The following is a 14,517-nucleotide window of genomic DNA, read 5'->3' as shown; positions in this document are numbered from 1 at the left end:
CAGTTCGTTTTGTTTTCAGTCTCCTTGCATGAACAAGCTCATGATTAAGAACCGTTTATTGGTTCGAAACTATTTGAGCATATTCCATCAGATATCATGTGAGTTCTTTTTTATTTTTTTTTATTTATTATTACATGAAAAGAATCATGTCATCATTTCACCAATTCGATGACTTAACAGAAGTTAAAATATAGAGTAGGAAACGATGGACTAATTTTATCTGGGTACTGACACAGAATACATATATTAGGGTGTCCCTTATATGAGCAAAAAAATTTTTTTTTTAGATAATAAAACGCATACCCCCTATTTCTTTTTAGACTACCTAGACTAACTTAAATACAAAATTTAATCTTCCTACGTCAACGTTAACCCGTGCCGACAGGGCCCGGAAGATTTAAAAAGTTGCGGTTTTTGACCCTTTTCGTTATATAAATAACTAAATAAATTGAAATAATCAATTTTCTATAAAATATTTATTAAAAGATAAAATTACAGATCAGGCAGGATAGTTTTTTAGGATTAGTCTCTTTTTATAGTCCGGATACAGAGTTCTATGCTCCTGAACACAACTAAGTTTTAAAGCTCTTTATAGCCGTATCATTAACAGCCCTTAAAGAAAGCACTTACCTTTTTGCTTCTGTATAGCTAACATCCCATCCCACACTTCATCCCATATAGAAATGGGTGTCTGGAGGAACGCCTTATCAATTTTTAATAGACTAAATAAATTTGTGCTCTTGACAGACACAAAATCACTTAATGATTTTCCTGCAATAATAAATAAGACAGTATTAACAATTTTTATATTTCTCCAAACGATTTTAAAATTGGCAGGCTTTCTTCTTTAGAACTTCTTACGTCAAGTTCAGGTAATAATTTCCCATCCCAGTAAACGGTCATCATTTCAAGCTTTTTATTCTGAAAATCGGATTTAATAGATTCCGCTCTATCCTTTCGACCCTGTGTGCGAATACGTTAAATAGACGACATGTTTGTCGGGTAATCATCACAGCCAAGATCTAGTGCTTCTACCACAGCCTGAAGTATATAGACAGAATCCCTTATGCTTAATTGACATCTATCTAAACCTGCTAAACTAACTTAGGCGTGATGAAGTCTTTCCTTCCTCTTTTTGAAGTAGTTTCTGAACTTACCGTTTGAGAGGTGAACGCCAAGTGGTTCTCAAAACTTTCATTAAAGCTGGTAAGTTGTTCTTGATGTCCCTCAGCTTGAATAACATGTTGCGTTCTAACTGATGACGATGAACCCAACATTTGCTCACATCTTTTTTTCTCTTCATTTAATTTGCTTTGTCTTGTCCTTTCTTCTTTTTCGGCCAACTTTTCGTCTACACTCGCTAAACATCCTGGATGCCCTGGTTCTCATTGTTTTTGTAAAAATATTTTGTCTTCTTTAATTTTAATCCGTTCTAAAGCATCAGCGTGCGCTATGTCAAATAGTCAAAGCAAACCAAGCATGGTGAAGATCAACAAGGTTTTTTACCCAGTTAGGTATAGCTCTGGTAGGGATTCTAGCTTTTTTTCAATTCACAGTACACTTCCGAATGACGAGATTAACGCTTTCACTAACAGACCATTTCACTTCGCGAATGTTAATAAAAAGTACTGCTAGAACTTGACGATTTGACGGTAACTTTGCGCCTGTTATTTGATAATTCGCGTCACTAACTATGATAATACATTTTGTGTCACTTCTTAAATCCACTGCCATCTTTTAAATGTAAAACAATACGTGTTAATCGCCAGAATAATTGACAACAAATGACAAATACCGCGAGTACTTACCGCTACTATGTATGAACATGTTTCGATGCAAGTCGGCACGGGTTACCGTTCTTCAATTAAGGTAAAAAAAATATTTTCGAGTGTTTTAGAGGCAAATGAACAAAACTAGGACCTATGCGTTACAAATTTAAAACTTTGAAAAATAAGGGACACCCTAACATATATATACATACAAGTAGGTACTGTACTGGTATTGGCATGGGTGTGTCGATTATATTTTAACCAACTTCTAAAAAGGAAAAGGTTCTACGTTCGGCTGTATGTATGTTTTTTTTTTTCAAGTTACAAGACATATTTAAGGAATACTGTGGCCTGCTGCATTTTAATACTCTAACTTTTTTGCACATTGGGTGATTGTGTTGCACGTAAAATTACATTGTTTTTATTTACTTTACCTATGTAGTTGTATAATTGTTGCACATTGCTGCCAAGAATGTTCAATCATCACAAAACATCTAAAAGTATTCAAATTGTGAACTGAACTGAACCAAAATTCGGTTATTTTTGTACCTGGGCTTTCTACTTTTGGAAACATTTTATAAAAATATATTCTGCCTTGGCATCAATGTGCAAATACTTTGAGACTCTCTAAGAGGCTAAGAGTCCACTTTTAACATACTAATATTCATTTTATTATTATTATTTAATGATAGTTTTAGCCTATTAAATGGGATTAAGATTTTGAGAAGAGCATCAGAGACATTCTGAGTTTTTATTCTAATTTTTTATACTAAACTATTTTGATAGCTCGATTGTTTCTCTTAGTTTAGACAAGAAACTGAGAATTGAGCCAAATTGAGAATCTCTATTAATGACTGAGGTCTGCGGTGCCCAGACATATCTCATTTTAGGATGGCTGAAAGTTTGTCAGCCCGTGTTTCTACCATAGGTAAGTATGATGCCCCATAATTGTAGAATTTCGGAGGCCAAGGAAGTTTCAAGGATCCAAATCCTCAAACATCCAAATTTAAAGTATGTTTTTCAAATCCTTAGCACAATATGAGAAATCATGTCCCCCAACCGCCAGTTCGCTTCGCGGCAATCCTTTGAAAACACCGTTAAAAATAACTTTAAAGGTCGCTAGCGATGGTTTGCCACGAAGCTAACAGTGTGACGACAAGAGACTATTATATCCTGCAGACAATGTCTTGTTTCAATTCTTGGACAATAAATAATTAGGGATCTCGAGCCTTGAAACCTTTCAAAGTTATGGTCAATACAGCATAATTGGTTACTGGGTTGGTAGCAATGTGGTACGTCGATTCTTCGCCAAACGCTTTGAAAACTACCAAATGCATCGGAATGGCAACTGATCACATTTTTCCCATATTTTTTATTAATATTTTTTTTTAACTTTCGAAGCATTAGCGTTTGTAGAAAGAGAATCGACGTGCCACATGGCTCCAGGGCCCGTACCCACTTATCTATGGTAGGATTAGGCTGACAAACTTCCTAGCCTCCCTAAAATTAGGCGTGTCTGGCCATTGCAGGTTTTTGGTGTATTATAATATAATAATAATAAGCCTGTTTATCTCCAATCCAAATAAAATAACATAAAGTACAAGCAATTTTTAAACTTAATCACTAACAATGTTTAAACAACAAAAGTCGCCATGTAAATTCAATATACATAAAATTCATGTATATTGAATTTACATGGCGACTTATTATTTAATAATACAGTTAAGGGTGCATACGATATGATAGATTGTTTTCCCATTTAATATGAATTAAAAAAAACTATATACATAGTGTCCCGTAGTTAATAAGCGGGAGATACACCACCAATTTGTTTAGTTTGAAGAAAAAAATAATTGTATGGTGACCGTGTTATACTTTTTTTCGGATTTTTCCAATTTTTTTATCTTCAACCGGTTTTTTTAACGCTGTAACTATTATTCAAAAGATTTTGTTGTTATTTTTAAATATTGCAGATTGAATTACTAATGTCTTATGATACTATTTTTTTAAACAATATTTAGCCTGTATAATGACCCGATTAATAAAAAGTATAAAAAATGCATGAAACTGAAGTGGACCATCATTTTAAAACACCTATTGAGGTTTGTAAATTAGCTTAAAACGTGCGTCTGCTCATTGTAATTCCAAAGTTGTTGGTAAAAATGTATGGTGAATTTTCATAATAGGAAAAAAAATAGTGTACACATTCGAACTTTTTTTCTCTAAAATGTTTAAACAATATCTGTCTATTTTGTAACAAAAAAGAGTATAACTTTGTCATCCTACGGGTTTTTTTTTCAAAACTAACCAATAAGATAAGTGAGTGTCAGTTTTATCAATTAATTCCGAGGCACCCTGTATAAACCTAATTAAGTGTTTTAACTGAATAGGGTTTCATGAAATTGTGAGAAGATTGTAATTTTCGTAAAGTAAATGAAATAAGTTTTATTTAAATGCAATGAAATAGGAACTGTATTCATAATAATTGAGTTTTAGCTGTCTTCTCACATTGTGAATTTGTTTTTTTTTATTTTTTCACCTTTTATCAAATTATTTTTTCACAATGTCTCTTTTGCTCAATTTTTGTTTCAGTTAATGATTTTAAATGCTTGACATTTAATTTAAAATTAATAAGGAATCAATTCAAATGAATGAATTAATTTTGAAATTCGAAGCCTTTGTTAAGCTAGTATCGGTATATTTAAGCACCAATCTATAATTATTTTAACCTTTATTGATATGAATTAAGTAATGAAAATGGCTAGCTGTTGCCTGAGATTGCCAACAATCTAAACTTTTTGATGTTTTTTCAACGAAATCTTCACATATATTATATTTAATAATATATGAATAAGCATATTGAATCACGATTTACCTATCTTACTATTTCAATCAATTTCGAACCGTTTTCCTAGCTTATGAAATGAAGGCATATTATGAAATATCTATTTAAAAAGTACTTTGTATCACTTGTGCTAAAATGCATTTTATTTCGCTACAATGCATGAGTGTTTGTTTTAATGGCGTTTTATGAGGATTTTAATTAGCATTAGCATGCCAGCTTGGTTGATTAATAAATTTAAGTATAATGATTTAACACTGTTTCATTTTTTAATCTATTTTACCCACCCACCCAAATGTTTGCTTACTAACTATTACTAATACTAATCCACTAACCTTGGATTTAGGTGTAACATCTTGCATTCATTCTCGTATATATTTTTTTTTGTATTATTTTGGTGTCTTTGTAGTATTTTTTTTAATATGACCAATATTCCCATTCCCCTCCAATTAGTCGCGAATGACTGTATTAGGAGTGGGTACGACAATAGACCAACTGGCTGAGGATCGAACCACCACCCTTAGTGAAGAGTCCGACCGCTCTTACCGTTTAGCTATTGAGGCGTTATATTATATTTATTGAGTCTAAGGGGGTAAACTCTGGATCTACTGGAACAAACTACGCTGGGTGTCTGCTAGTGAATATTTTAGGAAAAAATAGGGCAACTTTATTCCGATATGAAAGAAATGGGATCTACGCGGAGTTTCTTTAGTTTGTTCGTTTCCAGCTAATCTCTGAAATTGCGGGACCGATTTTGACTCAATTTTCACTAGCCGATAGATGATATAAGGAGTGACTTGGGCAACTTTATTCATATATGACAAATGGCATTTACGCGGGGCTTCTTTAGTCTGTTTGTTCCGGCTAATCTCTGAAACTGCTGGATCGATATTGACTGAATTTTCTCTGACAGATAGATGATGTAAAAAGGAGCGATTTTAGCAACTTTATTCCGATATGACAGAAATGGCACCTACGCGGGACTTCTTTGTTCCGGCTAATCTCTATTCACTGAAACTGCTGGACCGATATTGACTGAACTTTCACTGGTAGATAGTTGATGTAAAAAATAAAAACTATAACCCGACTAGAAAGGGGTCTAAAAAGAACGATATTTCTCAGATCTAAATAGAGACATGCATAGATCATGGCATAGCCGTGATTACAAAATCATTACCCTTGTAGCTTCGCCATAGTCTGGTAAAAAGGAGCGACTAGCAACTTTATTCCGATAAGACAGAAATAGCATCTACCTTCTTATAGGCTTTTAGAGAAAAGCTGTTAATTTAAAATTACAAACAGATTTTCGTTGATAACGGTACACATGTTTATATTTTGTGTTGCGCCACACAGCTGAGCGGCGAGTAGGCGTCTGCTATGTTTTCGTTCAATGTCACACGTAGAAGGTAGAAGCGCGTGAAAATACCTGTTTGTATCAAACAAAAGTGTGCGCTTGATGTGCGCGAACGCCTCCCGAGCTTGTGTCGTGTCGTGTCCGTGTCGTAAATGTCGTACGGTCGTTAAATACAAATGGTCGGATAGCATGTGCGACGATCTTATAGGGATCTACATATATGGGAAACTATGACTAATAATGGAAATTCAAATTATATCCGTCCTTAGGCTCGAACATGTAAATACTAAGTTCTTGAATGAACCTTACAACTTGAAAATATCTAAGTTTTGATGCTTGTTAAAATTTAACTGAAATAATCAATTTCCCTATGATTTAAAATTGTAGTTAGCTGTCGCGATCCTGTTTCTTAGGTTGTTCTGGTGTGGTGAAACTAGGAATTTTCGGGAGCGTTTAAAAACAGCAGTAGAGCAAGTAATTTTCGTCTGTAAATGTACTCGTAAAATTGTGTGGCAAATCACTAGTTTTAGATTTCGGGATACACAAAAATAAGGGATCGTGCAAACGGTGTATACCTAAATACTGTGTCTAAGTTGTGTTGTGTAATCGCTAGCTTATCGTGCGATGGCGCTTTGTGACAAGTGGGTCGCCCTAAAGATAGTGGAGTTTGTAAGTATACTACGGTTCTGCTACTTGTTCACTGATTTTATGACTTAACAGGTCGTTAAGTGCACTTTTGCTTTCGTTTACTATAGAATAGTTAGATATATCTATAGCTAGGTTCCAGCGACCTAGTGCATTTTCCTTGTATAGTTGCAGGTGCTATGGTAATCGTATGTACTATAAACTACATTCTTGACTGATAAGTAGGTGATGAATTTTTCATTAGTATTTGTATCGAGAATATTTTTTCATTAGAAAACATTGGCATTTGTTTCATCTATATTGGTTGAGTGTATTATCATAACTTAGTAATGTATGCCAATAATAATTAACTCAATAATTTGTATACAAATAAACTGTTATGGATGTTCACGGTCAGGTTTTATTTTGTCTTATACAAGCGCTCTTTAGCGTGACTTGACCGATTTTAATCAAACATCTCTCATGAGTTAAGCCAGATTTACATTTGTCTGACGTGTCGTGTCGTGACGCATCAGAACAGAATCAATATTAAATTTTGTATGGCAACGTTTACACTCTTATGTGTTGTGACATGTCGTTGTTTTGATCATTGACACGTCAGACAAATATAATTCTGCCATGAAAGTCTCTTTCGTATCTTCTATTACGAAACTACATGCTATGGAGCTTGGCAATATGATTGCGCGCGGGGCGGGGAGCGTGTAGCGATGAATAAAAAACCCACGATCCCCGCACGCACGATTTCACACCAGCGCAGTTTTTCCGCCCGTCGACCGCATATCATGAGAGTGTTATCAACGAACTTGGCAGACTACAGTGTTGGTGTTAGGCGTGAGCACAGAGACGAAACAATTGCAATTTTATTATAGTAGAGATAAAATAAGATAAATTTTGACGAGATAAAAACATCGATCAAAGGGAATAACAACATGTAAACTTTATCTCAATATTATGAGTACTTACATACCTAAATGGTTAAAAAATGTTGGAGCGCTAGCCCGCGGTCCTCTGTTGACATTAGCGGCAGCGTATTGCTAAATGTTATTTCACAATATGTTACGAGTTGTGGCTTAGCGGTTACCTCACCGGTTGTCCGAATTTTTATTAATTATTTTCAATACATTCGATCGATTCAACTTTTATACAGGTTGCTGTAGATATTTGCATTAATATAATAATCTTTCGTGATAGCCCAGTGGAAATGACCTCTGCCTCCGATTCCGGAGGGCAAAGATCCGGTCCGAGGCATAGGTACCTCCAAATTTCAGTTATGTGCATTTAAATATTACGTGTCTCAAACGGTGAAGGAAAACTATCGTGAGGAAATCTGCAATACCTACCTGAGAATTTTCTCGATTATCTACGTGTGTGAAGTCTGGCAATCCTATTCGGCTCACTGCTGATCTCGAGTCTCCTCTCAGAATGAGAGGGGTTAGGCCAATAGTCCACCACGCTGCACTGGCCCAACGCGGATTGGCAGACTTCACATACGCAGACAATTAAGAAAATTCTCTGGTATGCAGGTTTCCTCACGATGTTTTTTCTTAACCGTTTGAGACACGTGCTGAAACTGATAAGTTGGAGGTGTTTGCCCCGGACCGGATTCGAACCCATACCTTCCGGAATCGAAGGCAGAGGTAATATCCAATGGGCTGCTCTAAACTTTATTTACAGACCGAAGTGCTGCACAATAAATAGGTACATATTAACTATAGTATTTAGGAGTAGACGGCAAAATGTCTTTTAGCTTCTATCCATATTATCGTCTGCTAGCCTATTTAGTTTCATTGGGCGAAGAAATGAGAATATTGACGTGATAGGGACGGCAAACCGCTTCTGGCTTTTCTTTCTCTCACGCATACGGCAACAGGCTTAAGTCATCAAGTCTGAAAAGCGTCCCGCGACGCACACGATTTTTTTTTGTTTAAACAGTTTTGGAGCTAATGGCACTTAAATATCGGTTGTTTATAATGTGTATAGGTTATATTGATCTCAACAAAAAATAGACCTTGCATTAACTTTGTCACGCTATTGATGAGTCGGACTTTTTATAGGTACTCGTTGATTTAACAAGCATCAGATTTTATTCTCAAAGTGGATAAACCCTAACTACTTTGTTAATGTGCCGGCTGTTGCATTGTTCAGCTGTGGATGGGTTTGCTTAAAATAAGAAAGAATTATTTTGAAAAACTCAGCTTTCAAACTAAAAAATCTGCATTATAATCGGTTCTAGGTATCGTTTAGAAACTACGGTTCCACAGACTTTATCCCTGTAAGTCGGGGTCAAATGATTTCGCAAGTTGTGGCAATGCATAGGTTATGTAGATAATACACCTAGGTCCCCAATAACGTATTTTAGCCACCTATATCTACCCCAAAAATAAAATCTTGAAGGACATCTTACAGAGACATAGAGTAATTCGTCTGTGTACAGAGATACATAAGAATACAAATTTTGCATAAATATGTTTTTTACGCAAGTATTTGTATAGTAAATATTTCCTTCAATCAACACACAATTTGTCCTCAGCCACTTCCCACGGTGGACAATGACGCAACGCAATCGGCCGAGAGGTCGTAGCTCCGAAGGTTTAGGGCTATGCGTGCTAAGTGCTAACTGCTGACAAATAGCCAGCCCATTGTTTCGCTCCTCGCATTGTTGAAGCACTAAGTCTTAACTGTTGCCTTATGAGCTTGGGCCTATTAGCACACAATTATCGGCCATTGAATTCAATGTAGGACTGCGGATGGACTTTAAGGATTCTACATTGAGATAGAGTCGACTCTTTTGTGGGTTGAGCTTTTATAGGCTATTATCAAAAGTGCTTGTAAAGTAAGCCTATCAAAACTCAAAAGTGCTTGTAAACAAAGCCTACTTGAAAATTGAAATACATTATTTTTTAATTTGTTTTTCATTACTAGAAATGCATCACGTTTTGAACCTTAAAAGTCAACTTTTCAGTTAGCGTTTTCCAATCAGTCACACTAACCGTGCAATATCTGCATCGTCGCATTCTGATATGAAACTACTGGACCGCCGTCCGCGCGAACTGTAAGACCGCATTTTTAAAATATATTTTGACTAAAACTGTATGATTTTACGTACATACGAGAATATGTAACTAGAGAACGCCCGCGATTTGGCGCGTGGAATTTAGTTTTTCACAAATCCCTCTTGAACCATGGATTTTTCCGGGATAAAAAGTGGCCTATGTGTTAATCCATGCTATAATATATCTCAATACCAAATTTTAGCTAATTCGGTTCAGTAATCGAGGCGTGAAAGAGTTTACATTCATATCATCAAAATCATCAGTTTTCGAAAATCTCGGGAAATCATGGATTTTTCAGGATAAAAAGTGTTAATCCAGAGTAAAATCTATTTCCGTTCCAAATTTCAGCCAAATCGCTTCAGTAGTACCGGCGTTAAAGAGTAACAAACATCCAAACAAACATTCATACAAGCTTTTGCGTCTATAATATTAGTAGGATGTGCTCACTAAGACCTTTCTTTTGATATTAAACACTTGATGATTATCTCAGTAAAATTTTTTTTGAAGTTAGAATTTGAGGTTTATATTCCGCTGTACAAAATTTTGCTGAACTTTATACCTATAGCCTTTATCACCCGGGGCATTATTACGCACTTTTTGACACGTTTTTGACTACGTTCAAACATACATACGTATGAGTACATACATACATACATTATACAAATATACATTGTTTGCCGGTAATCCCCTTTCTTTTGCCTGCGCCGTAGTCGGGTAATAATAGTATTAGATAAATAGTCGTACGACTTTATAGTTTACATATAGGTAGACTATAGGTACAAACATATACAAGGCAACCTTGCGTGCGATGCAAATTTATAAATAAATACCTATCTATAAGTATATTTTATGTACAATAGGTAATATTATGGTTCGTAGAATATTTATAAATGTTTACAATCTTATTACTTTATTTATGTCATCAAATCAATTTTTAATTGCAATTTATACCAACCTATAAGTAAATGCTGATACCGATTTTATTACCCACTTCCTTAATCTGACTCATCAGTTTTAGTTGAGCCATCATAGTCACTGTTGCAGGTGCTTTTCTGTTATGAATGAGTTTTCAATCTTCTCAATAAGGTAGCAACCTGAAACAGTGAAAACTTTACAAGTATTTGAGGTTTGTGTGTTAGTCTCTAGTAAAGAGGGGAAACGAAGAGGGGATTTTTGGATTTACTAGGGCTAGAGCGACAGAAGAACATAATGGAGTACCTAACCTATACCTTGCACGTTGCTGAGTACTCCTACCAAGTACCTACCTATTCGCCCTTAATATTGTTTAATATTGGTGGGTACTGGGTAGGTACGTTTAGGGCAACAAAAAAAACTAGCCTCAGAAATACCTACTACTCAACCAGCACGTCAGATAAGGATATGTAGCTAAAAGGTGTGCATTTCGAAATCTGACGGTTCAAGCGTAACGTAAGGGAATGGAAGGGTTCCAAAGTTACAAAATAAAACCCTTGTATTTCTGTTTTCAAGACACTAGCTCGGTTAATTTTTTATATTATGAAGGAAATAATCGCCAATATTTTCTGACGATTTCAGTAAGCCGATGTTATAAAAATTGTCTTTAGGTATAGTCTGTAGTATTCTTTGCCACCGCTGAAAACGAAAAGTATAGCCAATTTATTCTTCCTTCATCCATTCTATCAAGTCTAATCAGTCCCCACGCCGCTTTAGGCTCCCCTACTAATTGTGTCAATGACGTCAGGTAACTTTGTAAAGAATCAGTTTTGGTAACGTGCAGCTACTCTGCGTGGCATGCCTGGTCACGAAGCGCGTGTCGAGCGACGACGAGGTGCGGCTGGCGCTGCTGCTGCAGAAGCTGTCGCGCGAGTGGTCTCTGCTCACGTCCGTCACGTGGGACAACATCGGCGGCGCGTTCGCCGACGCCGTGTACGGAGGTGAGTTCTGTGTGACATTCTGGTCGCGAGGCGCGTGTCGAGCTACGACACATAAATATTCCCATTACCCTCCAACTAGTCTGAAAAGACTGTGTTAGGACTTAGGAGTGGGCGGGCATCGAAGGACGACTCTTCGGTCGTCTTGACCACGAGTCCGAACCCCTTTACCGTTGAGTTATTGCTTACAATATAACTTCGAATTACGATTACTTAATATCCTTAACTACCTGTCATCATTCGAGGGGGTTGTTATCGCCGCGTTGCAACGACTTGCGGTACGGACGGCTTCAGTGTGCTCGTGGCGTTCGAGCCGTTCATATCTCTGGCTGTGTAATTCTTTATGGGTTATTTGGGATAGGCGGGGAGAGTGACTTGAGTGGAAAAGGGGAGTGTTTGTCGACTATCAAAGGATCCTTTAACCCTACACACATCGTTCACAACTGCGTGACTCCACTCAAGGTCATTGTCTTCCTTTCTAGGGTCTTATTTTGGTTGTTGAGTCTGCTAAAAGGTTTATAGGCACTGGCCTAAACCCCTCAAATAATGAATGAATATTGGGCCATTACCCGCATTGGGTGAACTTAATAGTTCACCACGCTGGCCTAATGCGGGTTGGCAGACTTCAAATACATTATAATCATCAAATTGAAATAAGTATAGATACTTAACTTCCCGTTATAACTATTTAATGATAGGTAATTAATAAAATATACCTATTCTAATTAAAAAAGAATATCAAAACCGGTCTAGTCAGTAAAAAATTACACATACATAAAAAAAAATCTCTTTGTTTTTTGTCGGTTGAAAATTATAATGTATTTTGTATTATGTTCCCAGGTTACGTGATCATAACATTCGCGCTAATATTGGGCAGGGTGTTCTACGAGATACCGAAAGGGCGACGGATTCTTGAGAGCGTCCTACTTGGCTTTGGAATCATCTTCTTTATTGTTTTGGGTAAGTGGTCAGATTATAATCAGCACAGTAATCCTAAAATAATAACGCCGTATCAAATTTAATTCATCGTTATTACGAGGATAAGTTTGATTCGATTTCTTGCAATACCTAACAAAGAAATTTTTATTTCACAGGTGGTTTAGAGCTAGCTTCTCTAGACTCAGTCCCACATAACTTGATAGTGAATGCATCTGTGCTTGGTTCGTTCTCATTGGTCGTCGCTGCCCTATTCCTCATCGATCTCATGGGCCCCAGAATCTACACAGCCAGTCGCCCTTCACAGACCGACCAGACATTCTCCTCGCCTAAACCAGAGAAGAAAGTCTCAATTGTTCCCCAGGTAGTACCACCTGCACCAGTAGATGTAGTGGACGGCAAACAGAATGGACACCTGCAGAATGGAAAACAAAACGGACACGTACCGAATGGCAAACAGAACGGCGTCCAAAAACCCGAAAGACCTAAAGACTTGGATTTTACCAAAATGAAAGACAAGGACACAATAATAGATGATTTATTTGATGAACCCAAGAACCAAATAAAACTAGATGATCTTCCAATCGAAAGAGATTTGGAAAAATCGAAGTTTGGATCCTTACGTAGCGGCATTGAGGCAGGAAATTATGTGCGTCTTTCCGACCCTTTGTCTGTACCGGACAAATTTCATTACGAACAAGAACTCGCTAAGTTTAACGAGAAATATTTACAAGATTACTACGAAAATGTCCACGGCAGGTTGTCAGTTAAAGAGGATTATTTGCCAGAGTTGCAGACGCCGGTGTTTTCTAAAGTTAAGACAGCAAAAACAACGAACTTGTACGACGACGTCTCACCGAGCTACGAGCAGAAGAGGTCGAAGTCTAAATCGCCTACGAGGGCGAAGACAGTTCCAACGCCAACAATTCAGCAGCTCGAAGATTATTTGCGCGGTTCGAACAGATCCAAGCGGTCTGAGACTCCCGCTTTGTTTCCAATGGAGCCAATAGAGGAAAAAGATAGGGAGGGAGCTGACGCAGAGGGCAGAGCGTCAGGCACTCCGAGCGATCGTGGCTACGTGCAGTACACTGCTGGGAGATGGCCGGACAAGACCAGACAAATACGGACTCCGCGGCACAGTCCGACACAATGATATTACATGGATATTACTCTAATGACCGATGACATTAGGTCATCGTTGCGAACTTGATGTGTCGTGATTAATGAGTGGTGTGCAATTAATGCGACCGACTGTGTAATGGAGCGGAGTATCGCTCGCGTTAATACGTTTTCCGGTTTTGTACGTTACATACTCGCATAATAAATGTTTGACCAAATGTATTATATTTATAACTGCCATAGCCTCGGTGTCATAATTAATTTATGGCGTTTTGTTCAAGAACACTATTAGTGCCTACTTACTACATAGAGTGTAGATATACCTCGATATACGAATACTTACTTAATTAATGTTACAGAAATAATCGAAAATAGTTGTAGAAATGATCGAACTTTGTATACTTATTTTTTAGTATTGCAATTGTAAACCTTTAAAGGGTTTGAGTAAAATATTTATAACTTGATTTTAAAATTTAGGTAACTAAGAAAACGTAATTAAATTTTTTTAATGCCATTTCTATTTTTATTTATTTTAATGTTTACAAAAAACACCTACCTACTGGTTATTTTATTAGACAAAGGGTTCGTTATATAATTTTAATATTCTCGAAAATATAATTGTAATTATCGTAAAATACGCTCTTTCGCTTAGGTAAGTACGGTAAATCAACATTATCAGTGTACTACGAAGTTATGGAATGCCTTTCCAGCTTCCGTTTTCCCTACCACCTACAACATGGGTATCTACAAGTCAAGAGTGAATAGGCATATTCTAGGCAAATGGGTTCCACCATAGGCTACATCATCGCTTTCTGTCATTATTGCAGCCCAGCGCTCGCCTATACATATACCTAAACATATAATGTAAAAATAACATTGCTCTAAAAGC

At 36.7% G+C, this 14,517-nt stretch overlaps 1 protein-coding gene across 1 annotated transcript; it reads left to right on the top strand.

Annotated features, from left to right (window-relative positions):
- The first annotated feature begins 6,046 nt into the window (after positions 1-6,046).
- On the top strand, positions 6,047-14,142 carry LOC112055297 (uncharacterized). Its single transcript, XM_024095331.2, has 4 exons — positions 6,047-6,634; positions 11,420-11,576; positions 12,414-12,533; positions 12,668-14,142. The coding sequence occupies exons 1-4, from the start codon at positions 6,590-6,592 to the stop codon at positions 13,660-13,662; spliced, it is 1,317 nt and encodes a 438-aa protein (XP_023951099.2). The 5' UTR covers positions 6,047-6,589; the 3' UTR covers positions 13,663-14,142.
- The last annotated feature ends 375 nt before the right edge of the window (positions 14,143-14,517 follow it).

The sequence above is a fragment of the Bicyclus anynana genome, chromosome 11, assembly GCF_947172395.1.
Source record: "Bicyclus anynana chromosome 11, ilBicAnyn1.1, whole genome shotgun sequence".
NCBI classification, from domain to species: domain Eukaryota; kingdom Metazoa; phylum Arthropoda; class Insecta; order Lepidoptera; family Nymphalidae; genus Bicyclus; species Bicyclus anynana.
Note: the sequence above shows the minus strand (reverse complement) of the source record. Positions and strands in the feature narration are given on the sequence as shown.

Excerpts from the sequence above, each read along its gene's own strand:
- LOC112055297 (XM_024095331.2), top strand. The coding sequence starts at position 6,590 with ATGGCGCTTTGTGACAAGTGGGTCGCCCTAAAGATAGTGGAGTTT. Across the intron at positions 6,635-11,419 it reads CCCTAAAGATAGTGGAGTTT|CTACTCTGCGTGGCATGCCT; the intron begins GTAAGTATACTA and ends GGTAACGTGCAG. Across the intron at positions 11,577-12,413 it reads CGCCGACGCCGTGTACGGAG|GTTACGTGATCATAACATTC; the intron begins GTGAGTTCTGTG and ends TTATGTTCCCAG.